Source organism: Apis mellifera, linkage group LG1 (assembly GCF_003254395.2).
Source record: "Apis mellifera strain DH4 linkage group LG1, Amel_HAv3.1, whole genome shotgun sequence".
NCBI lineage: Eukaryota > Metazoa > Arthropoda > Insecta > Hymenoptera > Apidae > Apis > Apis mellifera.
This window is the reverse complement of record NC_037638.1, coordinates 5,041,579-5,068,437: the sequence shown is the minus strand read 5'-3', so window position 1 is coordinate 5,068,437 and position 26,859 is coordinate 5,041,579. Positions and strand designations below refer to the sequence as shown.

The 26,859-nt window shown below is 26.8% G+C and overlaps 5 protein-coding genes across 10 annotated transcripts; 4 read left to right on the top strand and 1 right to left on the bottom strand.

Moving 5' to 3' along the window:
* Nucleotides 1–398: 398 nt before the first annotated feature.
* Nucleotides 399–3,565, top strand: LOC408614. 2 transcript variants are annotated; one of them, XM_016914059.2, is made up of 5 exons: nucleotides 399–704; nucleotides 1,441–1,525; nucleotides 1,755–2,109; nucleotides 2,446–2,633; nucleotides 3,016–3,565. In XM_016914059.2, exons 2-5 carry the CDS (start codon nucleotides 1,454–1,456, stop codon nucleotides 3,082–3,084), a joined length of 684 nt encoding a protein of 227 aa, XP_016769548.1. In that variant the 5' UTR covers nucleotides 399–704; nucleotides 1,441–1,453; the 3' UTR covers nucleotides 3,085–3,565. The 2 variants fall into 2 exon arrangements, with proteins under 2 accessions (XP_016769548.1, XP_392155.2); XM_392155.7 differs by having other exon boundaries at nucleotides 2,446–2,636.
* A 495-nt stretch (nucleotides 3,566–4,060) lies between these two features.
* On the bottom strand, nucleotides 4,061–5,595 carry LOC410753 (TATA-box-binding protein). Its single transcript, XM_394229.6, has 5 exons — nucleotides 5,120–5,595; nucleotides 4,937–5,043; nucleotides 4,515–4,758; nucleotides 4,236–4,434; nucleotides 4,061–4,153 (listed from the first exon to the last, which is right to left on the bottom strand). Exons 1-5 carry the CDS (start codon nucleotides 5,216–5,218, stop codon nucleotides 4,077–4,079), a joined length of 726 nt encoding a protein of 241 aa, XP_394229.2. The 5' UTR covers nucleotides 5,219–5,595; the 3' UTR covers nucleotides 4,061–4,076.
* A 205-nt stretch (nucleotides 5,596–5,800) lies between these two features.
* Nucleotides 5,801–7,815, top strand: LOC551202 (intraflagellar transport protein 52 homolog). Its single transcript, XM_006562540.3, has 7 exons — nucleotides 5,801–5,924; nucleotides 6,006–6,176; nucleotides 6,260–6,477; nucleotides 6,560–6,668; nucleotides 6,743–7,025; nucleotides 7,101–7,349; nucleotides 7,425–7,815. Exons 2-7 carry the CDS (start codon nucleotides 6,037–6,039, stop codon nucleotides 7,692–7,694), a joined length of 1,269 nt encoding a protein of 422 aa, XP_006562603.1. The 5' UTR covers nucleotides 5,801–5,924; nucleotides 6,006–6,036; the 3' UTR covers nucleotides 7,695–7,815.
* A 276-nt stretch (nucleotides 7,816–8,091) lies between these two features.
* LOC408615 (nuclear transcription factor Y subunit gamma) lies at nucleotides 8,092–11,562 on the top strand. The gene is made up of 6 exons (XM_392156.7): nucleotides 8,092–8,276; nucleotides 8,455–8,587; nucleotides 8,688–9,155; nucleotides 9,229–9,402; nucleotides 9,483–9,652; nucleotides 10,636–11,562. The coding sequence occupies exons 1-6, from the start codon at nucleotides 8,254–8,256 to the stop codon at nucleotides 10,706–10,708; spliced, it is 1,041 nt and encodes a 346-aa protein (XP_392156.2). The 5' UTR covers nucleotides 8,092–8,253; the 3' UTR covers nucleotides 10,709–11,562.
* Nucleotides 11,563–14,176: 2,614 nt separating this feature from the next.
* Nucleotides 14,177–26,639, top strand: LOC412528 (eyes absent homolog 4). 5 transcript variants are annotated; one of them, XM_016914069.2, is made up of 9 exons: nucleotides 14,177–15,364; nucleotides 20,287–20,460; nucleotides 22,189–22,354; nucleotides 23,301–23,484; nucleotides 23,563–23,698; nucleotides 24,432–24,527; nucleotides 24,932–25,197; nucleotides 25,362–25,818; nucleotides 25,963–26,639. In XM_016914069.2, exons 2-9 carry the CDS (start codon nucleotides 20,346–20,348, stop codon nucleotides 26,142–26,144), a joined length of 1,602 nt encoding a protein of 533 aa, XP_016769558.1. In that variant the 5' UTR covers nucleotides 14,177–15,364; nucleotides 20,287–20,345; the 3' UTR covers nucleotides 26,145–26,639. The 5 variants fall into 5 exon arrangements, with proteins under 5 accessions (XP_016769558.1, XP_006562599.1, XP_016769563.1 ...); XM_006562536.3 differs by having other exon boundaries at nucleotides 14,182–15,364; nucleotides 20,287–20,408; nucleotides 22,185–22,354; XM_016914074.2 differs by having other exon boundaries at nucleotides 14,185–15,364; nucleotides 24,432–24,515.
* The last annotated feature ends 220 nt before the right edge of the window (nucleotides 26,640–26,859 follow it).

Here is a 26,859-nt window from a genome sequence, read left to right as displayed (position 1 = left end):
TTTTTCAAAATAGATATTATTTTAAAAATATTATTTTATTTGATATTTAAATCATAAGTAAGTATTATGTATTATATATTTATTATTTAAAATCGAATTCGATGTAAATAAAAATATTTGTTTTTTCTTTAATCGAAATAAAATGATTATATTCTAATTTTCATTTTTTATTTCTTAAATATTGAAATGAAATTAAATTTTTTATATATTATATTTTATATGATTTCGGTATATTTCAATTTCAATATATGATAATTTTAAAGTTGAGCGAATTTAATGTATTATTTTCTTAATAACATCAAAAAAAACATTACGCATTTCATATTTAAAAAATCTTCCAAAAAAATATGATTCGAAAATATAAGAATATTTCCATATATATTTATTTTAAAAATCTTTTTCTCCCAATTCTGCCAGATACTCATCCTTTAATCGCAAAAATGACGTCACGAGGTTCAGTCGTGGGCCGACCTTTGCTCGTAACTCGGTTTTACGAATGTGGGTTGTAATAGAGGATTGTAGGCGGTATGGTGGCCGAATGTGAAAATGGAAGGGAGAAAAGCAGCGCGGAAAATACGGATCAATATTTCATGCGAGCACAGCGCCACTTCTGTTGGAAGAAAACCCAACCCATACACTTCACCATTCGCGAAACTCGAGGATCGCTTCATCAGTATATTATTGCGATTATTGCACGATTTTTGGTAAGTTCCATTTGATCGCTTTATTTTAGTTTATATATATTGGTTTTTTTCATTTTTTTATATTTTTACATATTCCAAGATTTTTCGAAATAATTCGAGTGTAAATCCGATTTGAAAATTGTAATAAAAAAATTACGTGAATAGTTATTGGCCTCAAATAAGGGTCGATAATCTAACAATATTTACATTGTTGTTTTTGATTGTATATATTTTTATATATTAATATATAAATTTTTCAGTGAGAGTTTTTTTTAAAATAGAATTAACTTTTATGAACAAAATATTTAAAAAATTATTTTGTTATGAAATAATGATTTTCTTTCTTTTGTAAATTGTTGCTATTTAATGCATGTAATAAATGAAAAAAAAGAATTTATTTAAAATTAATCTAATTGATTTAATTAATCGCGATGTATGTTTTTATCATATGAGTAATTCAAAATAAAATGCAAATTTTTTTTTATTCTATTTACTTTAGAAACGATTGAATAATAAGAATGAAAGATGAAATATGAAACATGAAATAGTACTTATAATATATATTTTATTTATTTTCCATGAATAACAGTCTCTTTTATATTTAAAAATTTTTCCTCGTTACCTCAACAAAAAGATATTTTTATTTCTGTCATAAATAAATAAATTAATTAATAATTAATTATTTTAAGTTGATTTAAACAATTAATTATAATAAAAATATAATATTGATTATAAATCATTAATTTAATTATTTTAGATTACTCAAAACCATGTATTGGATTTTGTTTTTCTCTGTGGCTGTTGCTGTTCAAGCATCAGTGTATTTGCCTCCACCTCTTAAGGTAACATATTATTTTTAATTCTATTTAGTTTCAATATTATATTTTACATATTAAAATCTTTTCAATTTACAATTTTAATGAAAATTTTCATATATAATTGTTAACAGTATTATATATATTCAACAATATTTTTATAGTGAATTTTTATTTATTTTATTTATTTATAGTGAATTTTTATAGTGAATTTTAAAGAAAATTAATTCACTAATTTATATAATTTTAATTTCAGGAAGAACAACTATTGACCGACACTCTTCTCCGAGAATTAATCAATCAAATGGGAAATGAACTTATCGATACAGCAGATTCCTATCTGGAATATCAAGACAAACCGAAAGAAATTCCTCTCGAACTACCTACCGATTATGATAGTATGGACACTTTGAATCCTAATCCCAGTATTCGCGATCAAGAATATTTACAACATAGCTCATTGTGGAGTCATCAACATATTACTAATAACGACAAAGTGAATGATAGACAAAGAATTAAACCTGGAAGCGTGAAAAATATCAAGAATGAAAAAGAGAATGCTTTACCTGCATATTGTACACCACCGAATCCTTGTCCAGTTGGATATACCAGTAAGTGATTTAATATGTTTTAAAATTATGATTGATATTTATTCTACATATATGTATTTCCTTTTATAATTTTCTAAATCTTTTTTACTATAAAATACTTATTAATAAAAATTTTTAATCTCTATGCAACGATTAATATAATTTTACTTTTATGTTTTAATAAACAAAATTTAATAAACTATCCATATTAATTTTTGAGAAACCAACTCTCATTATTAAAAAGTAATTTTTTTAAATCTATTTTTTTTTTAATATTCTATTTTAATAAAACTTTTTTTTTAATAATAAATCGTTAAATCAGTGACGAAATTTAATTATATTATAATTATTGTATAGGTAAAAACAATTGTATCGTAAACTTCGAAAATACAGCAGCATTCAGTCGAGATTACCAAAGTGCACAAGATTGTATGTGCGATACGGAACATATGCTGGATTGTTCAGTTGATTCTACAAACAGCAACAATCTTCCAAATATGCATATTTCAAACTCCAATTTCAACCAAATCGTGGATCAATTTCAAGTTGTAATATATTCATATTTTTTTTAGAATTGAATTATCAATCAAAAAGTTATTAAATCGTTATTATCCTATTCTATATAATTTTTATTCTCTTTAATCTAATACCTCCGTTATCGATATTTTGAATACACTAAATAAGAAATTTTTATTATTTTTTTTTATTATTCTTAAACATTAAGAATTTAATTTAAAGATTTGAGGTATAATTTATAATATACTATAATAAAAGTAATATGAAAATAATATATTTTTAACTTTTTAAAATTGAAACTTAAAATCCTTTATTTGAATTTCTTAATTTGTAATATATAATTTTTTGTTTAAAATTTTTAAACAAATTATACATCAATATAAGTAATAAATTTTCATTATATTATTTCAGGAAGAAAATCCATTTTTCCGAGGTGAAAAATTGCCGATTGCGGCGAAGAAAGGTTTAAATGTCTATTAAATTGACATTAACAAAATTAAATATCTGACATATCTTATGAAAAGATGTTAAGATAACAAGGATTGCAAAACATTTAAAAATATATCTAAAAACATCTACAATCCAATATAATTCCAGTAATACAATAAAAGAACAAGAAAAAAATATAAAAAATAGATAAATTTGTTAAAAAAGATTTTTCATAATCTGAAATCCTGGTGCTAAATAAGGATACAAATATTTTAATATCTTAATGCTACTTTTAATGCAAAACAGTAATTTAAAATCAATGTATGTTATTAAATAAAATATATATAAATGTTCTAAATGTATTGTTTTTAACAATTATGTATGTATATATATACATATTATATATATATATATTCTGTTATTAAAAATTAATTATTGAACTTATATGAAATTCAATTCTACAAGAATTACCATTGTTTCATAAAAACATAAATAATTTAATTAAATATAAATAAAATTAAATATAATTAAATAAATGTATTTCAAATATTTTTTATAAAAACACATCTTTGAAACACATTATATTTAATGAGATAAGTATTTTATAAAAATTTATTTATCAGTTATATTTATCAATTTTATTTTCATGATGATATAATATTGATTAATATTTTTATATCTATAATGTTCAGAAATATATGATGCAAATTTATTTCTATAAAAGATATATATTTGTAAGTTATATAAGAAGCTTAACATATTATATATATATATATATATGCTATTATATTTGTATAATTTTTATATAAATTATATAATTTAATTTATTAAAGAAAATCTAATTTGTAATTTGTGCAAATATTGTTATAATATTATATACAATTATATACTACTAATTTTTACTGATAAAAAATTGTTACTTTCCTAATAAATTATGTCAATTATATGAACTTAAATTATATTATATTTGATAACATGATCAATTTTAGTTCCTTTTATATAAATTATTTATCTTACAAAAACTTAAAATATGAAAAAATTTATTATTGCTTTCTGAAACTTTTCAATATTGGATATATATTATTAAGTGCATCTTGCAATTCAGTTCTATTTTTTGCTCCTAAAAAATTATTATATATAGATATACAGATAAATAGATATTTATAAAAGTTAGAAATCTTCTTCTTTTAATTTATTCTTACCTGTTAATACAACTTTTCCATTTACAAATATAAGCAATACTACTCTTGGTGATACCATTCTATATATAAGACCTGGATAAAGTTCAGGTTCATAACTAGAAAATTGTCCATGTATATGATTTAAATTTTCTAATTTAATTGGAAATTTTAGATCACATGTAGCAACTATATTTTGTATTTTAAAATTATAAAATTTAGCCTGTAATAATAGACACGCAAAATGAAATATAAGATTATTATTTCTCTATTTATTTAAATATAATATATAATACTTCTTACTGCAAAACCTAACTTCTGAATTATTCTTGCAAACTTTCTTGTTGCTAAATAGGAGTCTTCTTCACTTCTTGCACCAGTACATACTATTTTTCCAGAATGAAAAATTAATGCAGTAGCTCTAGGATTTCTAATCCTCATAATCAGACCCATAAATCTTGCTGGATTATATTCAGAATTTCTTGTTCTTGTATTAATATACATTAATGGTAACTCTATGCCTAAGTTAACTGTAGAAACTACATTTCTAAAAAAAAAAAAAGAATATAGTTCAACTATATATTCTCTATTTATTTGTAAACTTGTAGTATTCACTTTCATTTGAAATACATATAATAAATTTAATTATTTCTCGTAAAATTTATTTAGATAATTTGTATAAAAATGAAAAAAAGATTTATAATTGAAGTACATGTATCACTTACTGTAAACAAGGTTCTATCACTTCTTTTGTACTATTAGCTGGAGTCATCGGACTTATCAATGATTGTGGATTAACATTTTGCGATGTGCTTGGTCGTGGAACATTAGTCTAAGATAAAAATTAACAAATAAATCGAAAAGTTTATGAACAAGTGCATACTCTATAAACATATTTATTAATTTACCGATTGCGGCGGACCCATCAAACCATCCTCCCCAGCATTTTTTACAGGGTTACCAAGTAACTTTTTTAATTCATTATCTTCTTGTACAATTGCAGTCATCTTGTTTGTATCAATTCTTGAATAATTATAAAATCATTCTAATCACATGGATCACCAACCATTTTGAACAATACTCACAACTAGTGCGTCATTTAAAACGCCATCTGTATATGATCAGCTGATTGTTTTTATTCATTTCAATACATTCTCATAAAATAATACAACAGATAAAATACAAGAGAATAAACTTAATATTCAATGCATTTTTTTATTAATATTATTTAATTTTCTTGCTTTTTTAAATTTCATTATTGTTACAGAATGTTTTGCATTAAAACACTCATATCATATTTTAGCCGTCTTATATATACTTTGTAAAAAATATTATGTTAACATTTTATTAAAAATCAGATTAATTTTAATTTTAAAAGAAAAATGATATAAGCATTGACAATTGACATCTCATACTTATGTGTCTATAATCTATAGTTATGTGATAGAGAATACATATAGATAAGAAAAGCAAATTATACTAAAAATTATAGAATCAACGCCATCTCTTGAGTACTTTATTTTATCTTTCCTTTGGAGAGATGTTTTTGATTAAAAAATGGCATTGATAGTCAATTCTTATTTTATCTCTATTTTTCTTCGTCTATTTAGTAATACATCATATAATAAATTTTTACATCCCTGATTTCTTATTTTTACACGGCAATTATAATTTTGATATGATTATAGTTGCCAATGACAACGATGAATTATAGTTAAGTATACGTGTCAGAATACAACTTAATTAGTATACATAATAAAAAAATAGAATTAAGTTGTCAAAAATTATTTTAAGATTTATTTAACATAATAAAGTGACAATCACTATGAGCTCAATCTTTGGCGGCAGTGACAGTAACAATAATTTAAACGTCATTATTTTTGACGCGTCAAAAAACGAGAGAAAATTGAATGAGGAATTTAAAATATTACAAAGAAAGTTAAAATCAAAATGGAAATTCATCGAGTAATGTTATATTACTTATATTTTAATTATATATTTTCATTGAATTCGAAATATATTTTTTTATATCTTTTATCATATTTTAGAAACAACGATGTTTTAACGGAAGAATTATTATCGACAGGCAAAATATTAGTATTGCCTGGTCCACGAAATAAATTTACAGAATTAGAAATGAATTCAATTAGAGCATTTTTAAATTCTGGCGGACATATTTTAGTTATGCTTGGTGAAGGTGGTGAAAAAAAATCAAATACTAATGTAAATTTTTTATTAGAAGAATTTGGCATAATGGTGAACAATGGTATTTCATTATAAAAATTTTTAATGAAAATATAATTAAAAAAGCCTTGTTTCATTTTATGTATTTATTATGAAATTTTTAGATAGTGTTATACGTATGAGTTATAGTCAGACAATGCATCCAAAAGAATGTTTAATTTCTCAAGGAATGTCAAACAAATCTATATTTTCAAGAAATCATGATGAGTATATGTAAATTATTCAAATACAATTATTAATTGTCATATTATATAAAAATATTTTATTTTTAATATATCATGTTACAGAAACATGAACTTTTTATATCCTTATGGAGCAACTTTAAATGTAGCACAATCATCTAGAGTTGCATTATCAAGTGGATCAATAGCAATTCCAACAAATAGACCTATTTGTGCTTATCATTATAATGAAACAAATGGTGGAAAATTACTTGTTTTAGGTTCTTCAAGAATGTTGACTGATACATATATTGAAAAAGAAAAAAATGATTCATTAAGACAAATGATTTTTGATTTTTTTGAATCTACAGATATTGTAATTAAAGAATCTCAAATGGATGATGTAGATGTAAGTTTCTATATTTTAATAATTGATTATATCAACAATTATTTACTATTATTAATGATAACAATATTTATCTAGTTCTGGGAATATAATTTTATCCCAGATATTACACAACAAGCTGATAATCCAAAAGTATGTACTCAGGATATGGATATTATGGATAATCCTTATGATTATACCAAATTGTTTAAACATCATCTTTATTCGGTAAACTTAGATATGGTACCCTCTTGTATAAAAGCTTATGAAGTTCTTGGTGTAAAACATGAACCACTTACTCTTATTTCACCACATTTTGAGACTCCATTACCACCTATGCAAGCTTCAGTAAAGATTCTTATTATTGCATTATAAATATATATTTTAAATTAGATATATGGCAAAACAAATTTTTTTTTGTAGGTATTTCCACCGAGTTTTCAAGAATTACCACCACCAGCTTTAGAATTATTTGATTTAGATGAAGCTTTTAGTTCTGATTTATTGAAATTGTTACAATTAACAAATAAATATATGGCAACAAAAGATTTATCAAAAGATATGGAATTAGATCATTACATTAGAGAATTTGGAAGTATTATTAGAATAAGTAACTCGGAAACTCATTCAGCCAAAGAAGTATTAAATATAGTTTTTCAAAGTATCTGTAGTTATAAAGCTATGCATGAATGAAAAAAAATTGTACATATTAAAATTATATATATTGTTTTAATATTTTACTTGTACCACATTTATACCATAAATGTACACAATGTAAAAGATATGTATATAATTAAAAGGTTATAATATTGTATATTTTTTATTGATTAAAATTATTTTCAATTATCTTTTATTGTGAAATTTTATTTTATGGAATATCATTTCAGAAGTTTTAGAAGAATATCAAAAAAAAATTATGAAATTAGAATAAACTTCATATTTTATATAAATTTACACACTTCCATAAACACTATTTTAGATAAATACATTAAATATTACGTTTATGTTGTGCCTTATCCATGATTATATGTAACATAAAATGAACGTTACTGCCATCTACTGTGAATACTCTGAAATTTGAAGTAAAATAAAATTGATTATCATGGCAGTATAGTCATTAATACACAATAATTTATTTGTCAATAGTCAACTAAAGTATTTGCAATTTACTTTAGGTTTATTTTAAATAGTAAAATGATTTTCATAATTTAGAATATTCTTTCTTATGTCGTTTCAACAGTGTTTATAAAAAATGTCGGTATTCTTCGTGAATGCGTGAGTAAAATTATTTGTTTCTATATTATTAGGTTATATGTATATTTTTCTTACATATTTATTTCAAAATTTTTTAAAAAAATGTAATATTATTTTACAAAAATATGATAGATATTGAATAAATAAATACATTATAATGTAAATAAATATATTAACTTGTTATTATTATTCTGTTTAGTAATCAAGATAGTGAAGTTGAAGGTGATTCAAATGGAGACTTACAAATTGCATCTCCTGGCAGTTCTGAAGCTCAACAAACTTTGGCACAATTTTGGCCAAAAGTTACAGAAGAAATTAAAAAAATTACTACTGTAAATAATAATTTAAATATTATATGTTTTATAACATATTATTTAATTATTTTATTGTTACTTAATAATAATTTAATTTTATTTATTATTGGATTTATAGATGGACTTAAAAACACAATCATTGCCATTAGCAAGGATAAAAAAAATTATGAAACTTGATGATGATGTTAAAATGATAAGTGCAGAAGCTCCAATGTTATTCTCTAAAGCAGCAGAAATTTTTATACATGAATTAACATTAAGAGCATGGGTTCATACAGAAGATAATAAAAGACGTACTCTTCAAAGAAATGATATAGCAATGGCAATAACTAAGTATGATCAATTTGATTTTCTAATTGATATAGTCCCTAGAGATGAATTGAAACAGAGTAAAGCACAGACTGAAAGCACTGTACGTACTTCTATGAATTCAGATCAGGTACATTACTACTTTCAATTAGCACAACAACAAGCTTCTGCCAATCAAAATGTCCAAAGTGGTAATGCTACTACACAACCTATACAAATAGTACAACCGTCAACTGGACAAATACAAACAATTAATATTGGTAGTCCTGTAGAACAGGTATATATTTTGTCCTTATAAAATATTTTATTTCTTTTATAAATTGAAATATTTATTAGATAATTTAATATAGGAAAGCACTACTCCAAATACAGCACAGACTGTAACAGTACAAAGTCCACAACAATCATCAGGCCAACAAATTATACAATTACAACAGGCTCAACAAACACCTACAACACAAACTGGAGGAATACAAATTGTACAACAAATTGTAACACCTAGTGGAGAAATTCAACAAATACCAGTATGTATATTATTTTAAAATCTAATATGAATTTATTTTTTATTTATATGTTTATTTATTTAACTTGTATATAATTTTAGATACAATTAACGCCTCAACAACTTCAAATGATTCGTATGCAAGTACAAGGTGGAAGTAATCAACCAATTATAATTCAAACTGCTCCTATACAAGCTCAACCCCAATTGATACAGGTTGCGCAAGGTGCTCAAGCACCGGTGTTTCTACAAACTAGCGGAACAGACAATGAGTAAATATTAATTAATTTTAAGAAATATTTAATGTTTAGTACAACAAACAAAAAACCGGATAAAACAGTAAACATAAACTTGTATGGTAAGGAATAAAATTTTTTGTAAATTATTCCTAAAACAAAAGCGTTTTATAACTTTTATCCTTATTACAATACGAAATCGCGAAAATAATTTCTGCTTGATGTGACTATAAAATTATACGATTATACCATGAATAGATGGTTTGACTTCGGCAATTAAAGTTAAAATTTTTAATGAAAGTAAAATTTCGTGATCATTTAAATACTTTAAAAGCTGTTTTCAAGGACAATGTATATCGTAGAGCGGTTATAAGATGCCGATCGAAGGGTTGTCACTGAAGCGAAATGAAGTGAATTGAAGCGAGGTAAAGTGAAGAATAAAGATAAGCAGCCAACGCAAGATGTAATCTGATTCGTACGTCGCGTTCCTTAGCCGCTGGCTGCTTCGCATGGCTGAGCTTAGGACTGGCTGGTGCAACTTGTATTATGTTTCACGTTGCTGCGGTTCTTGTCTGGCAAGTCTTGAGCTCGAAGCCTTCAACAGTTTCGAAACGTCACGTAATAATAAATATATTAAAATTTATCCACTTATAAATTATACTGAACCATTTTTGATTGCTCAATCAACTAATGCGATAATCTAAGAAAATATTTCATAAATGTAATATAATTTATAAATGGTAAATAATAGCAATAATGGCAAAAGATTTGAAATTATTTTATGTAATTCAAGATTTATGATATAAATATAATTATGTTAACATTATATTGTAAAAATATTAATTATTATTTATGTATTTATCATAGAATTTTTAATTAAAAATTTATAAATCAAAAAATAGAAAAAACAAAATACATTAGAAAAATAATAATATGTAAATTTATTATACATTTGCAAAATCTTGAAAAATCGTTAAATAAAACAAAAATATCGAACTATTATTATCAAATGATTGTAGCTCCACGAATATTTTCATCGCAACGAAGAGTAACGGAAGGATGAGTGCCCTAAGCAGGAAGACTAAGAGATGAGGAAGAGGGTAAAGAAGATGGTGGCACGTCTTGAAGTCCTTTTATTAGCACGGAACAAAGATGTGCTCCATTTAGTGACGTTGCCACCATGGTTCTGGTTGCCAAGGAAACCTTGTGCGCCCAACGTTGCAGTCTCAAACATACTCTCTGGAGATTTTAATTCTTCCTTCAAGAACGCTTCGATGGGTCCTTCCACCTCGCGATCTACGCCACTGCTTGAATACTCGGATTTCACGACATGTTTACAAAGATCCTAGAGATAAGTTGAGAATGGCCGCCGCAGCCCATGCCTCCTCCATGGGTGTAAGGTGACAGCTGCCTGCGCCTGCGTTACATGCACACAGGGTGTCCGAAAATTAGCTTGCCATCTCATTTGTGATTTATATACTGATTAATTAAGAACAACATTCACAACATATTTTAACTTCATTTCTTGTATCTTAATCCTCGATACTAGAAATTAAAGTTATTAATATTATAAGATGTTGATTAAAAGTTGTACCTATTAAATATTACATAATAAAATTTATCAATTAAATTTTTATTAAAAATTAAATAAGATAAATAAATTATTTCTGTTTGAAACAATATTTTGTATTTGGCAAAATTTCCCAATCATTCTATTATTTTAAATGATTTTATCATAAATACCATTTCCGGGATTTCTAAGTTGTATATTTATAAAACTTTTGCCTTTCTAATTGTTCATTCTTCAAACATTAAATTATACTAATATAAGTTGACATTTTCGAATTGTACACCCCATATAACCTAAGATACGTTTATACATACTACTTAAACAAATCCTTTGGTATGTGTGCGCGAGATCCCCACCCTTACATACACATATATAAGAAAGAGAAGGAAATATCTCGCTTACTTAGCTGGGGCTGAACCCACCCGCAGGATTTCTACACGTGTGTGCACTTATTTTAGCAGGATCTTATCGTGAAGATGTGTCGTTCGAGAAACAAAAGACTATATTTTTTAATGAAAAAAAATTCCAATTTTTCTCTTGAAACTATTTAGATTGAAAATAATAATTCATATCTAATATTTTATTTAAAATAGTTTATAATTTCAATTATATAGATATCATTTTACATCATAATTTTTTTATTTTATAAACTATAATAAATAGTTTTGATGTTGCATCAAATTTTTTTAACGATTACACAAAGTTTCGATTTATAATTATTATATTAATTACAATTATAATTTCTAAAAGAGATGAAAATAGATATCTAAATATATCGATAAAATTTACGAATGAATATTTTTTTAAAAATGTTTACCATTAATTTTTTCGTTGTCTGTCGAAATGACCGGTGGAATTCACTCAAGCAAAAATTAGTTTGTTTCGGTATTAAAAGACATATGTACATACCTGAACCTCTACAAAATAAATATTCTGGTCCGTACTCATACACTTTTTTTCTAAAATGCTCGTGTAGGTATGTGCACCCTTGGGTGGTCGACGCGCACATCGAAGCACACCATTTGTACGTTAGAGATAGACCACAAGCGTCCCGCATAGTTCAAGACTAGTTTTGCACTTACTTGCACGTTGTCTTATTTATCTGTACACAAGGGTTCTTCGCAACTGTATATAGCACTACGATGTCATTATATTATAAAGGTATCAACCCTTATATCGCCTTCTTTTTCTGAGCGGGACAACGATTGGATTCGACCAACAACAGGATGTCGACGCCATGTCTCTTTCATATGCCTTTCTTTATTACCTTCGATCTCCGTCGAACGACTCTTGGGAAACTTGACAACATCCATTTCGCGTACGCTTCACGGGCTATATCGTATTTGTATTCGTGCGCCGTACGTACATCGTAGGTTAAGTAGTATATAAATCTATATATCTTTTTTTTCCTTCTTTTTTTTTTTTTTTTAATCTTTTTAAGAAATATTATAAACTTTTAAAAAAAGAACATACGTCTAATTTGTCTAAAAGATAAAAATTTCTCCTTTTCACTGTATTGTGAAATTATGATCGGATTAAGGTAAATACTTATTCTGCTCTGTTGCACTTATTCGGAATAACCTAAAGATACTAATCTTCTTTGTGTATTTTTCGAAGAATTTTTCCGATCGAAATCGCTTTTGCTTTCGATTGTTCTTTTGTTTATTATTTTCAAGTAACTACTTACTTGATATATGTAAGTTCGAAAAGCGCAATCGACATTGTGGCGTGAATAAATAACACGAGGAAATGAATCACTTAATCATATTCGCCATCGTATGCACTTTGATGCGAGAAATATTACGTATCAGGGATGAGAGCGAGATAATAAAGCAACCGTTGCACATTCTCCTCTATCCCGCATTCGAGCACATTCTTTTTTATTTTTTATATTTTATTTTATTTTTTGTCGAAATTGATTTCCATATATTTTTAAACATTATAAAAAAAGATTAACAATATTTAAATATTATTTGTTTAGCAAATAATTAACATTCTCAGAAGTATTTTTATACTAATATTTATTAAATTATGTTCAGAGATGTCCATTAAACGTGTAAAAAAATTATAAATTTAATGCTGCATTCATGTGGGAAATTTAAAGAAAATAGCTTTTTATTTTATAAATTGAAATATCACGTAAGAAGCAATTTTTGAAAAATTTCACGGTAACATTATCTAAACTTTCAAGGAAATTTGAGAATCCATCTAGTTCGTATAAAACGCGCATTGGATGTAAGAGCAGGTGGTGGGAAATTAGGTTGCTACCCTTGTCTCGCATCGTCCTGATTATCATAGTCAAAAATATAATCTTCGTCTCGTGCGCGACATTTTCATTAGGTGCAATCCTATACCGCAAAAATATTCATGAATCATTATTATAATTAAAAAAAAGTCCGAATTTCTTTCAATTTGTGCAATGAATAACATTTTGTATCAACAAAATAATATTAAAAATGTATATAACAAAATTTGGATTATTAATTATTCCAAATTAACAAATAATAAACAAGATAAGTTAATTTATCTAGTATTCAGAAATAATTTTTATTTTAACATGCAATGACAGGTAGCAAGGACAAATATCTTGGACCGCTTTTATCACACCATCATAATCGATAAAAAGACAAAAAAAAAAGAAGAAGAAAGAACATTCTCCTTCCAAGAAGGCAGCAAGTATGACGTAGGGCTGCTGGACCTCCCGTCAAGAATTCTCTATCTCCGATTATAAAACAAAGAAGGAAAAAAAAAAAAACGCACGCGTACCATGCTGTGGATGCGATGCAAAAGAACAACGTGAACATTCGTTGTCGCATCACATTTCCCGGCACGTAGATTCAAAAACCTGTCTCATCCGAAAAAAAGACGTTAAATCGAAAATAATCGTATATACGTCAAACGCTGTCGAACAACTGTAACCGAATATAATCTCTACAGAGGTCACCACTAATTTGCCAGCGCTATGGCAACGATCTTTGGCACGTGGAGACCTCTTCACGGATTAAAATCTTTCACCATGCATTAGAAACGAACCACTTTGGACCGCGCGTATTCCACCATTAATTCGTTAACCCCGTGCTGTGCATTCCTTCGCTGTTATCAAGATCGTGAACATAGACTACCTTAATAATTATTCTACGATGGACTTCTTCTTCTTCTTCCTCTTGTACTGGCTGTAAACGAAAAAAAGCTGTGTGGGTCTGTCAGTCGAGAGCGATTCGTAAAAACGAACGGTGACAGGAGGTGACAATTATTCGAATAAGGGGGTAACCTGATTGTGTCTTTCTTCGTCTATCTATCTAGATCCGTTCTTTGTTGTTTCTTTTCTTTGTCTGACAATCGAGTGGCCAAGCGAGTTGCTATTAGCCCCTCTCATTCTAATTAACGAGCGACCTGTACGCGTCCGACCAACGAAACGAGACGACGAATAGAGCTGCCAACGGTGGGATGAAGATGGAGGATAAAACTGAGAGAGGAGATGAACAGGGAAGAAGGATGCCAAACGAGCCGGCCAACCACGTGACTATCGGGCGGGGGTGGCAGGCGACATTTCGCATGCTCAGAACTCCACAGGCTGCAGCATATCGCACACCGAGCCGATACGCTTCGCAGGGAAACAATAGTGTTAATTGCGTTTGTGATATAAAAAATTCATCAAAAGAGCCTAAAAAAACGCGTATCGAGTGGATGTAACCTCGAAAGAAGATCGACTACTGCTTTTCGTTTCGACTTGTTGTCTCGAAACGTACATAGTATTCATAGGATTCCATGGTTTCACCCTTCGCGCGGTACACGGATAAAACTGTTTGGGAGATGTTTTCTCGCGAGATCAAAGACCAAACTCTTTTAATTACATCACGCTTGTAGTTTCGGTCGTGGAGTGAATTTTTGGATGGATTTTTGTCGATCAAAAAATTATTTCGCGTATCGTTGGAAATAGTCAATTGATAGTGCAATCCGTCGGTTGTCATGATGTTCTCGTGGTCGTGGAAAGTGCGAGAAAAGTGAGAGGTTGTGTGCTTAAACCCCAAGTGCATCACGTATACGCGTACATACAATATAAGCAAAAGGATGACGATGCTACTATTAGGAGAGAATCGAATACAGCTTCCTTGATCTACGAATAATTCGCGGCGAAGCACCCTCGTTCTTGGTCCAGCTTTAACACCGGATACAAGGTTTGAATTAATATACGTTTGTTGCATAATTTATTATTAATTTCTTTTACCGACGATGTCATTTTCACGTTTAAAATAAAAATTAATTAGTAATTTTGTAAATTGCACAATTATATTTATATTTATACAAAATAATTATATTTATATTATTGTGCAACAAACAATAAGTCTTTATAACTTCAAATGCAAATAAAAAAGTTTTTGTAAAACATAATATGCATAAGTTAAAAATTACATAAAATGAAAATTAATTAAAATTATTTTAAATTAAGGTAGAAAGATTTACATGAGAACCTTTTTTCTCAAAGTATTAGAAATAGTGAATAAAATAAACGGAAAAAATGATCGAACGAATTTGTTGATCGAATGCCACGTGGGAAGCGCAATTCTCTTTGCTTTATATTTATACATTCCCTAACTTATTAGTTGTGCGGGAGTCACACGCGTTACGTGGATATACTTTTGCACATACACGTATATACAGAAACGCATCCACAATCACACTCACATGTGTAAATGTCATTATCAATTGAGCATGCGTGACTTATGCATCTCATTCGGCTCGTTACCAGTAATGTATTTTAATTGGTCAACCGCTGCATAGTGCCAAAGTACTTAATCCGTAGTACTGAAAAGCCGAGTGAAATTTTTATTCTATGAAAATGTTCTCAGTAAAGTAAAAAAATAACAAAGAGATATTAATTTCGAGAATAAATTTATCGATGGAAATGAATAAAATATTTCGAGACGAATATGCGATTTCTACTGGTCTGTTTCACGAGAGGTTATAAAGAGAAAGAAATGACGAAGGAAAGCCAGGGAATTCTGGGACGAAGGAGGAGAAGCTTTTGTCTTGGCCTCGTAGTGTAACCATCCCTTCCTTATTTTTCTTCTTTTCTCCTTTCAAATGTAAGCTGACCGCGGCCTGTTGTGGACACGAGTGTCGTGCACGAGAAACTTCTGGCCGCACATTCCTCTTTTTCTATCCTACTTTCGTTTCGTTGCGTTTCTTTGACGGCTGACGGACAGCGGCAAGGCAAACAACTCAACTGCGATAAACATTTCGGTGCACGTTTTATTTAGATAAACCCGAACGTTTTTCCAAGGACTTTCGTGCCTTTTCAAGAAAATAAACAATAACGTAATTTCGAATAACACGTTGACGATACAATAAACAGGATATTTAGGATATCATTGTGTATGTGTATATATACATATATGTGTTTATAGATAAAAATGGACTTTATAAATAAAACGAAGTACATTTCATTTTATTCACAAATAGAAGAAAATGTTATATAAAAGATTTTATTTTTGATTATATTGCTAATTTTATGAAATATTTAAATAAGATTTAGGATTAAATAAATTATTTATATAAAATTTTTCTAATAAAAGCTTATCTTTATAATACATACGAGACAAATGAAATTTATTTTTCGATTATTACTATAAAATATAAATTTATAATAAGCTAAAATTCTTATAAATATTATATATTATACTTTGTCATTGATTAAATTCCATACATTATTTGTTTTATTAAAATCAATCCATACAATTTCCATCGAAATCCAATTTTTCATATTTCCATATGAGATAAAAATCAAGTTTTTGATTTGAGAAATGAATTGGTTACAATTATATTCGCTGTTAGTTAAAAGCAACAGTTTTTCATCGATCAATCATGGGTACAATGTTCAACGGGGGAGAATTCGGACGCGTGTTAACGCGTGTTTTTCTCTTTCGCGTTTTTCCGGTATCATTCGATACAAAAGAAAAAAAACGACGCGACGAAATACAGTGATCGTTTAATATCGCGCACGCACTGTCCATTGTTTCGAACGATTAAATCGGCTATTTTTTTTTTCGACTTTCAACGTTGTTCGAGAACGCGTATATGTATTACGTTTCCGAGAAGAAAAATCGAGCGAGTCCTCTGCCTGTTGTTCAAACACATGGCTGCACGCTAATTGATTCATCGTCGTGTTCCAGTGAGCGACGTAACTTCCAACCGACGTGATGCATGCATCACGAGGAAACAATTGCTTTCATACTCTTACAAACGTGTGTATATATATATATATATATAATATATATTTTATATATATATATATTATACATATATAGAGGATCATGTATCCTTGATGTGCGATTGTTCGTACTTTTCTCGAAACGATCGTTCCATTGACAATGATTTATTCAATTACAAACACCCGAGAGAAAATATTTGTTCGTGCTCGTGGAGAACACTACTGCCCTCCCATTGGAGAACGAGTAATTAATCATATACTCTACTTAGAATCGATTTGTTTGCAGAATCATAATTTAATATGATCTTTTTTTTTCTCTTTGTTATCTATCAATTTAATTAAAGATTTCTGACTTTCTTATGTCATCGATATAAAAAATTTCATAACAATATCAATCACGTGTTACGATCGATACAATAATATTTACAATTATATATTTAGATAAACTATATTTATAAGTTTCGATTTTTATAGGAGAAGGATTTAATATCGTATATTTTTATCGTGTTTAAATATAAAAAAAGATTTTTAAAAAATTTTTTTAATCAAATATTGCATATTTATTTATTTATTTTTATTATTTTTGGAATATTTTTTATTATTAAGAATTATTTTTCTCCGATTATTTTTAGAGTTAATAATTTATTGAATAATTATGAAAAATTTCTTTTTAATTTTAATTAAATCAAAATTTATAAAAAACTATATATTATTTTATTATTATTTTATTATATTATAATTAAAAAAAGTTGATTTTTTTTTTTTAATTTCTTTTTCTATATAATATACTTTTTTATATAATTACAACCCTTTTTGCTGTAAGTAATCTAAGGAACTGCAAGGCACTGTTAGTTTGTTGAACTTTATCAATGGTAAACAGTTTTGAAATCCTGTTCCGCTTGGTGAATGACAATTTATAAATCACAAGTTCAGTGCCCTTTTATATATGTATCATTAAAAAATCGATATCGAAAACTTATTTTAGTCGAATCAAATATTTTTTATTTAAATTAAAATTAAAATTCAATATTGAAGTTATATAGATTATGTCATTAATAATATCTGGAAAACGCTAAATTTTAATAAAATAAAAAAGATACGATTAGATAAGAAAAACTAATTAAAATATAAATTTTCTCATTTAGATTTTTAATTTGAAAAAACTAATATATAATTATCAAAAATTCAATATTATTCGATTTTCAGAAACATAACCTCTATCTTATGCAAAAAAGTCTTACAAACTATTTAAAAATAAAACAAATGAAAAACTAATGAAAAAAATATCGGTTTTCTATCTATGCCCAAGAATAAAAAACATTTTAGAATAAACTAACTTAAAAGCAAAAAGTTTTTGAAATTTTTTTTTCTAAGAAAATTGAAACGAATTTTTTCATAATAGATTCCGTGATAAAGAAAGGGATAAAGAAGTAGAGACAAAAAGGAAGAGAAAGAGAAAGGGATATCTATCCATAAATAAATCGGAATTTAATCTCGCGGATGCGGTGTATCATTACGATATCGTCGTCGGTGTGAAAGCGCCCTTATGCAAGAGAGTCTCTTTTTCGCGATATATATAGTGCATTACGAAGTATATAAACGCGAATAAGGGCGGAGCACAGACAGATATAGCGACTTGGCAACATAAAGAATACATAATGTAAAACATCGTGAAAGGAGGTTTCATTGGCTGCTCTCTAAGGTTCTTGGTGTACGCCTACCCATCTAGTCACTCCACCTCTTCGACACGCAATTGGCAGACAATAACGAAACTGCCCGTTTCGTATACATTAACTCTTTTCCTGTCAACTGGAACGATGGAACCGAAGAACCACGTGATTGCTTATCGATATCGATTTTAACGAATCTTTTTTCAAACGAACATGATTTTTTTGGGAACAAATTTATTCGAAATAAAAAAATTGATAATTTTTTCGTGAGAAAGATATATACATATCATATACACGTATTTTCATTCCTTAGTATTATAAGATATTTTAAAAGTTTGCATTCTTTAAAATAAAAAGATTAAAGAATTTTATAACTTAAATATATTTTTTATCTTCGTATATTGACTTATTATAAAGTTCTTTAATTTATAATATTATTTAAGATTATCAAAATGTTTATCCGCACTGAAAATTTTGAAAATAGTAGACTATTTTAAAAGATTTGACAAACATTGTAAGAATTATCATTTTGCACGTGTAAAACAAACGAATGTGATGTTATGTCAAAATTCCACTAGGAAAGTTCTAGGAAAGTTCTAGGAAAGTATGATCTATTCATTAATATGCAAATAAAAGACACGTTATCAGGAATCTCTATCACTCATGACACTATGTCTCAATATCTGAGAGACAAAAACTATTATTAATTACAGTTATAAAATAATATGAATACAGAGAAATCTCTATATTTTAAAAATTAAAACATCTTTATTTCTTAAATGAAGAGAAATATGTACAAAAATTTAAGATTCAGAAATTGAATTATACATACATCCTTTTTTTAATTAAACTATTTTATCAACAAATTTCATGATTAATTGATCATTTATTGGATGCATCAAGAAATTCAATATTTTGAAATCTTAAAACTTAAAATCTAAAAATAATAATATAATGATCAATTGTAGAATCTTGAGACGGGTCAACTTTCTTCATATTTCATTAGAATTGATCAATTCAAACTAAAAAATAAATCAATAATGAGTTTTAAGAAACTTTTACTTGTTCCCAATATCAAAAAATTTTCCTAAATTAACAATATTCCTAAAACAGAAATAAGATAAATTATTATAAATAATTCACTATTTTAAATAAAACGTGCTTAAATCCGATTCTCAATTATCATACTAAAACGCAACTTTATTCTCTTTTCTCTCAGGCAGAGTGATATGTTAACCGAAGACAATGATCCAACGAAACCAGCAGGCGTTTTAGATAATGCTGGCAACGTGTCATCGTCGACAGAGGCCTCGGTACAGCATCCTCGAGCCACAAACAATGGTAAATAAAGCTCCTCCATTCTGGGTCCATTTAAAAGGCTACCCTTTTAAAGGTCCGTTTACAAATCATCCCTATCTCTCTTTCTATTCTTTTTGTTCATTAATCATCAATTTATTCATTTATTTATTTATTTTCACACATGTATAAAATTTTTATCGATCAATTCATTTATTTATATATTTTTTTTCACAGATACATGTATAAAATTTTTATCAATTCATTTATTTTTTCGTATTTTTTATATATACACACATACAAAATTACAACCATGAAAAAAAATCTTTCGTGAAAAGAATTGCAAAATTTGTGTTTGTAAGGTAGCAGCGTGATAAACGAAACCTCCAATAAAACGGTTTAAATTCAACGTTTCGAAAAGGCTTCCGTCTGTATTTCCCGCTTCCCTTTTGAACGTGTATATCGCCAGTCGATTGAATTAAAACGAGATACCTGCTCGTTCATGGTATGCCGCACTGTTCTTCACTTTTATAAAACTTCGATATAGAACGGTTTTTGTAATTGACCGTCCGTGTTTTTATAACACCGCTAATTGTTCGTGTAATTAATTGCAGTTCGAATTGAAACGAAATATTCTCGATGATAATGGCCATTGCTGACTTTTTTATAGTATAAAGAGTTTTGATTATGTTAATCCTTTCGAAACAGATTTTTCTTTTAGTGATATTATAATTATAGTAATGGTAGTAGTATTATAATGTATAAATATATTATAGTATATAGTATAATATATAAAAAAATAAACTTTTAAAATTATATATATAATCATAAATATTTGCAAGTAAAATGCCTCAAATTTATTATATTATATTATATATAAATCTATAAATAATATTATTATTATATTATATATAAATCTATAAATAATATTATTATTATATTATATATAAATCTCACAATGAGAATGTTAATATTTACTTAAAAAATTTATTGTTACATTAAATATCTTTTTCTATATTTCTTCATATTTACTTTTCTATTTTATTTTATTTATTATTGATAAAAGAAAAGATTGTTTGCTGTTTGTTTTAAGCAATAAATGCTTCTATTTTAAACAATATCAATAGAGAATAGAGAAATAAGAAACATAGATCAAATATTTCTTATAGACATACAATCTGGAAATCAAAACAGAATCCATTCTGTGTGTGTGTATATAAAATATTTTAATAAAGTTCAACAAATTAGAAAATGAAAGGATGATTGAATAATGCAATTTAATTTTTTATTAAAAAGAAAGAGTTTTTGAGATTTTGAATTTTTGATTAAACAATAGTAAAAATTGATAATTGATTATAGATTGAATTATTTCATAAATTTTAAATGAATTTTATTATTCATTTCATTCATTTTACAATTTTTATTTGTTTCTTTAAAAGAACTTGTATATTTACTTTTTGTTATATTTTAAATATTTTTAATTAGATATTGTTTTTTATTTTTAATTTTTTTATATGGTTTTATTATGTTTCAAAAAAATAGTGTTTGATAGATACATTAAATTATCAATATTTCAGTAATACTACAACAAATTATTAATTTATAAGAACAATATCATTACCAATTTGACTTTTCAAAATTATAGAATCAATTCAAATAGAAAAAACTAAAATTTCTTATTTTTGAAAAAAAACTGAACGAATTTAGTCGTGATAGAATGTCCAGAAATATTTTTCTATGTTTCTTAACATCGTAATAGTACAATAATAGAATATATTTTAATTAAAAACACGTGAACGTGAATCGTTTTTGCTCATACTGGCAGAGACAGAAGTCAAAAACGAGGTGCAAGATTGTCCCGAAACCGACAGCGTGCCCAGCGGAGAATTGTATATCGATGAGAATGCAGAGGAAAAGGAGCAAGAATATCCGGATTCTATGGAAAAGGCAGATTACAGTTCGTTGTACGGAGCCAATCAATATTATAACAGGCACGTATTTCTCATGAACTATAAATATTCTTTTTCTAGAAATTATTCTGATTTTTAATGACAAAAAAAGTCATATTACATTGCAATATTATAAATAGAAAGAAACTGATGATCAATTTATTTCTTTCTTCTTATAATTTGTTTATAATTTTGATTATAAAATATATAGATATACTTTTAAGTTCTATAAATATTTTATGTTATCAGATTGAAATAATTTGTTATTTGAATAATTGTTGATAGAATCACATATAATATTGCAATGTATTATAAATAGAAAGAAACTGATGATCAATTTATTTCTTTGAATAATTTGTTTATAACTTTGATTATAAAATATATAGATATACTTAAGTTCTATAAATATTTTATATTATCAGATTGAAATAATTTGTTATTTGAATAATTGTTGATAGAAATTAATAATATTTATCAGAAACATTTTTTTTGTTAAAGATTATCCTTTCATAAAATAATAATTCAGAACCTATTTTTGCTTTGAAAGATCTATTCTCTTTTTCTTACATGATTCATATAGAATTTATTTCTTGCTAAATACACACTTTTCTATCTATTTTCTTAATTCTCATGAAACTCAAGTTTCAGTAGCTTTGCTTTAAAAAATATTCCACGTTAAAAATTTAATATATGTCAACAAAAATTTATCTTAAAAAGAAAGAAAGAAAAAAAAGAAATTCCAAAGTTTTTTATAATATTTTTTATCCACTATATCATGTTACGTATATTCCATATATGTTTATAATTTTATAATTATAATATTATAATTTGTTCATTTTTAAAATATTTTTTCAACATTTCATTATTTTACATCTTTATGTTCCCCTAACCTTAAAACTACGTATCTCACTGAATTATTAATGTGTATCTTCTTTAGCTACCAAACATTAATAAATATACGTTTAACATAGAAACTTTATGCCGTTAGTTTATACAACTCGCCACCCTATGGGTCAACCACAGCTGGGAAAAACACCTCAAGCTTGCAAAGTTCTTACCTGACCTCGTACACAACGCCAAGCTCCATGACTCAATACTCGTCTTACGCCACGTACAATAGCGGCACCACAAATTTTCCTAATGTGGCTCAAAATATATCACCATCTTCACAGGTATTAAAAAACTCTGAAATTCTTTATCTTATTTATTATTTTCCATCGTCGTTATCATTTGTTTTTATGATTTTTCAGAAGTTAGATTACAGCGCTTATAGTAGCAGTTTATACGGAAATGACAGGGTACCATTACAGTATTCCGGATATTATCCTATGCACGGTTACCATGCAACACCCACCTCGTTTAACATTGGAAACTTAAATTTTGCTGGTAACGTTCCTTCGGTTTTTTTTTTGTTTTTTTAAATTTTTGATTTTTAGTTATATTCTTGTAGAAATATATAACTAATGTTAATATAATAAATTCCGAAGATGAAAATTTCATTCACTTCAATTCAAAGGTGGAATTAATTCCAATTATTATTGCATGAGAATTATTGTTGAATTTCCGCTTTGTGTTACATCATACAAAGTGATTCATTAGAAATAGAATTGTTTTCTGATCGTATTACTTGCTGAAAAGGCAAATGAATATTAATTATAATATTAAATATTGTAATATTGTATAAATACAATATTAGAAAAGTAATTATAAATCTTATTATTTTTTTAAATTATTAATTGTAAATCTTGTTGCTTTTATATTGTTATTTATAAATTATAAATGTATTAATAAGAAGAAAAAGTACAAATTTCATAGAAAGAATTATTTATGTGTATAAAAATTTTTCAAGGATTAAATTCCGATTTCATTAAATCCTTTTAATTGAAATTTTTCTCGTTAAACAATTTGATGTTAGTAAATATTGTTTTTTGACTTACAAATAATTTTTATTTTTTTAACTTTATTTAAAAAAATAATTCATAATTTATACGTTTACTTCATATTTCAGAAATATTAAGAATTTTTTTATTTCCATTTATATGTAAAAAAATATTTTGTTATATTTTACAGTTACGATTTATTTCCAATTTGTAGTAACGATTTCCTTCTTTGTAAAAAGATTCGACAAAATCTGCACTTACGTTGGACGCAACAACTCACGATGCCAGCGATCTTACCGCACGAGAAACCGCAAACATCGAAGGTAACACGATTCGTACGTGTGATTTTATATCTCTATTTTTTGCGTCGTTATCTTCTCCTTGAATGTGTTGCAACTTTTAAAGAATAACTAATAAAATAAATAAATTATAAAAAGAAAAATTTAGAATGATATTTCAGAAATTATATCTTGGAATAAAAGAGACTTTAAAATTATAATATTTAAATAATAACAATATATAACAAATACATAAATATTCAAAGAAATAATTTTTGCGATCATAGATTTCTTAAATTTATTTTCTTATGTTAAATTTCTTAATAATAATTTAAAAATAATTTTTTTTTTATTTTATGAACAATATAAATATTTATACTTATTCTTTTTTTAAAATGAAAAATATAAAAATATATTATACTTATTAAAAATATGTGACTTATTCTGTGAATATATTTCAGGAACGACAGCGAAACCTTGCAGACGCGGAAGACGCCAAAGCGGAAGTGGAAATAGTATAGGCTCTGCGGATACGACAGAAGCCGGTCCTGACCGGGTATTCATTTGGGATCTGGACGAAACCATAGTTGTATTTCATTCTCTACTTACTGGACAATTTGCAACGAAGCACCGTAAGGATCCGGCTCTTCTGGCCCAAGTAGCATATAGAATGGAGGAGATGATATTTAATTTGGCCGATACTCATTTTTTTTTCAATGACGTCGAGGTATTCCTTTGAACATATACATTTTCATTATTTCATGGAGAATTAAAATGCTTTAAATTAAAAAAAAAAATGATAAATTTTTTTTTATTAATTATTATTTATTTATTAAATTGCATTATTTTTGTGTAATTCTTTGATAATAACCTCTTTGGTTTAACTTTTAGGACTGTGATCAAGTGCACATCGATGATGTATCATCAGATGATAACGGACAAGATTTGTCTTCTTATAATTTTGCCAATGATGGTTTCCAATGTGCGTCTACAAACAATGGTATTTGCTTGGCTTCTGGTGTAAGAGGTGGTGTTGATTGGATGCGAAAACTAGCCTTTCGTTATCGAAAAATTAAAGAGATCTATAATAATTATCGAAATAATGTTGGCGGTTTGTTGGGTGCTGCGAAACAAGAACAATGGTTGCAACTTCGTTCAGAGATCGAAGTATTAACCGACAATTGGTTAACGTCCGCTGTAAAATGTCTGAGTCTTATAAATAAAAGAAGTGACTGCATTAACATTCTAGTCACTACCACACAATTAGTACCAGCTTTATCGAAAGTATTACTTTTTGGAATTGGCGGAATATTTCCAATTGAGAATATTTATTCTGCTTCAAAAATTGGTAAGTTCTGTAAAAATATTTGAGTATTTAGCTTAAAATACTAATATATGATGTATATTTATGATGTAAGTTGATATATAATTAATTACGTTATTAATTACATTATTTATGTAATAAAAGTTTTATAAGTAACATGTATTTTAGGAAAAGAAAGTTGCTTTGGAAGAGTAGTCGCGCGATTTGGTCGAAGATGTACGTATGTTGTAATAGGCGATGATACTGATGAAGAAACGGCAGCACGTGCCCACAATTTTCCATTTTGGAGAATAAGTAGTCATTCGGACACACAGTCATTGTATAACGCCTTAGAAATGGGATTTCTGTAAACAGAATACATTTATAGAAAAATAAGGTTAAGAATGGAAAGTTTCAAAATATGTCTAAAATGAGAAATATCTTAGTTCGTTAAATGGGAACTTATATAAAATATTTCTATATTCTCTACTATCAATAATGAAAGTAAAAAAAAAAAAACAAAAAAAACAAAAAAAAAAAACAAAAAAAAGTAAAAAGAAAAGTTTTTATCAAGTGAACATTTTAAACATTCCTACTATATCGATCGTAAATTGAGGATCGACTGTTTCTCAAGATCGCCATATATCGATTATCGATCATAGTTATTTATCGATCGTCAAATGCGACCGATCGGAGCAGGGTCCACAAGTGATATACAATGAAAGTAAAAGAAAAAGACAAAAGTGAAAATTAGAGAGTTATATATAATATTAATATTTCTAATTAATTCCTGCACGTTTTCGACCGTGAAAATTAATTTGTTGAAAACTGTATTATCGTGTACTTAAACATATTGTTCTACAAATGTACGTATAAAAATTAAAGTGGTCGAAAAAAAATTAAATCTATAAGCAGGATAGTTACACGTAATATTCATTAGTTATGTAATATTTTGATCGCTGTATATTTCGAAATCTTATGGAAATTTTATATGAATATTGTGATACAGTTTAATCCAATTATTTAATTATAGTATGATCCCAGTAAATGTAATAATATTGATACTTTTTGACATAGTAATTCGTG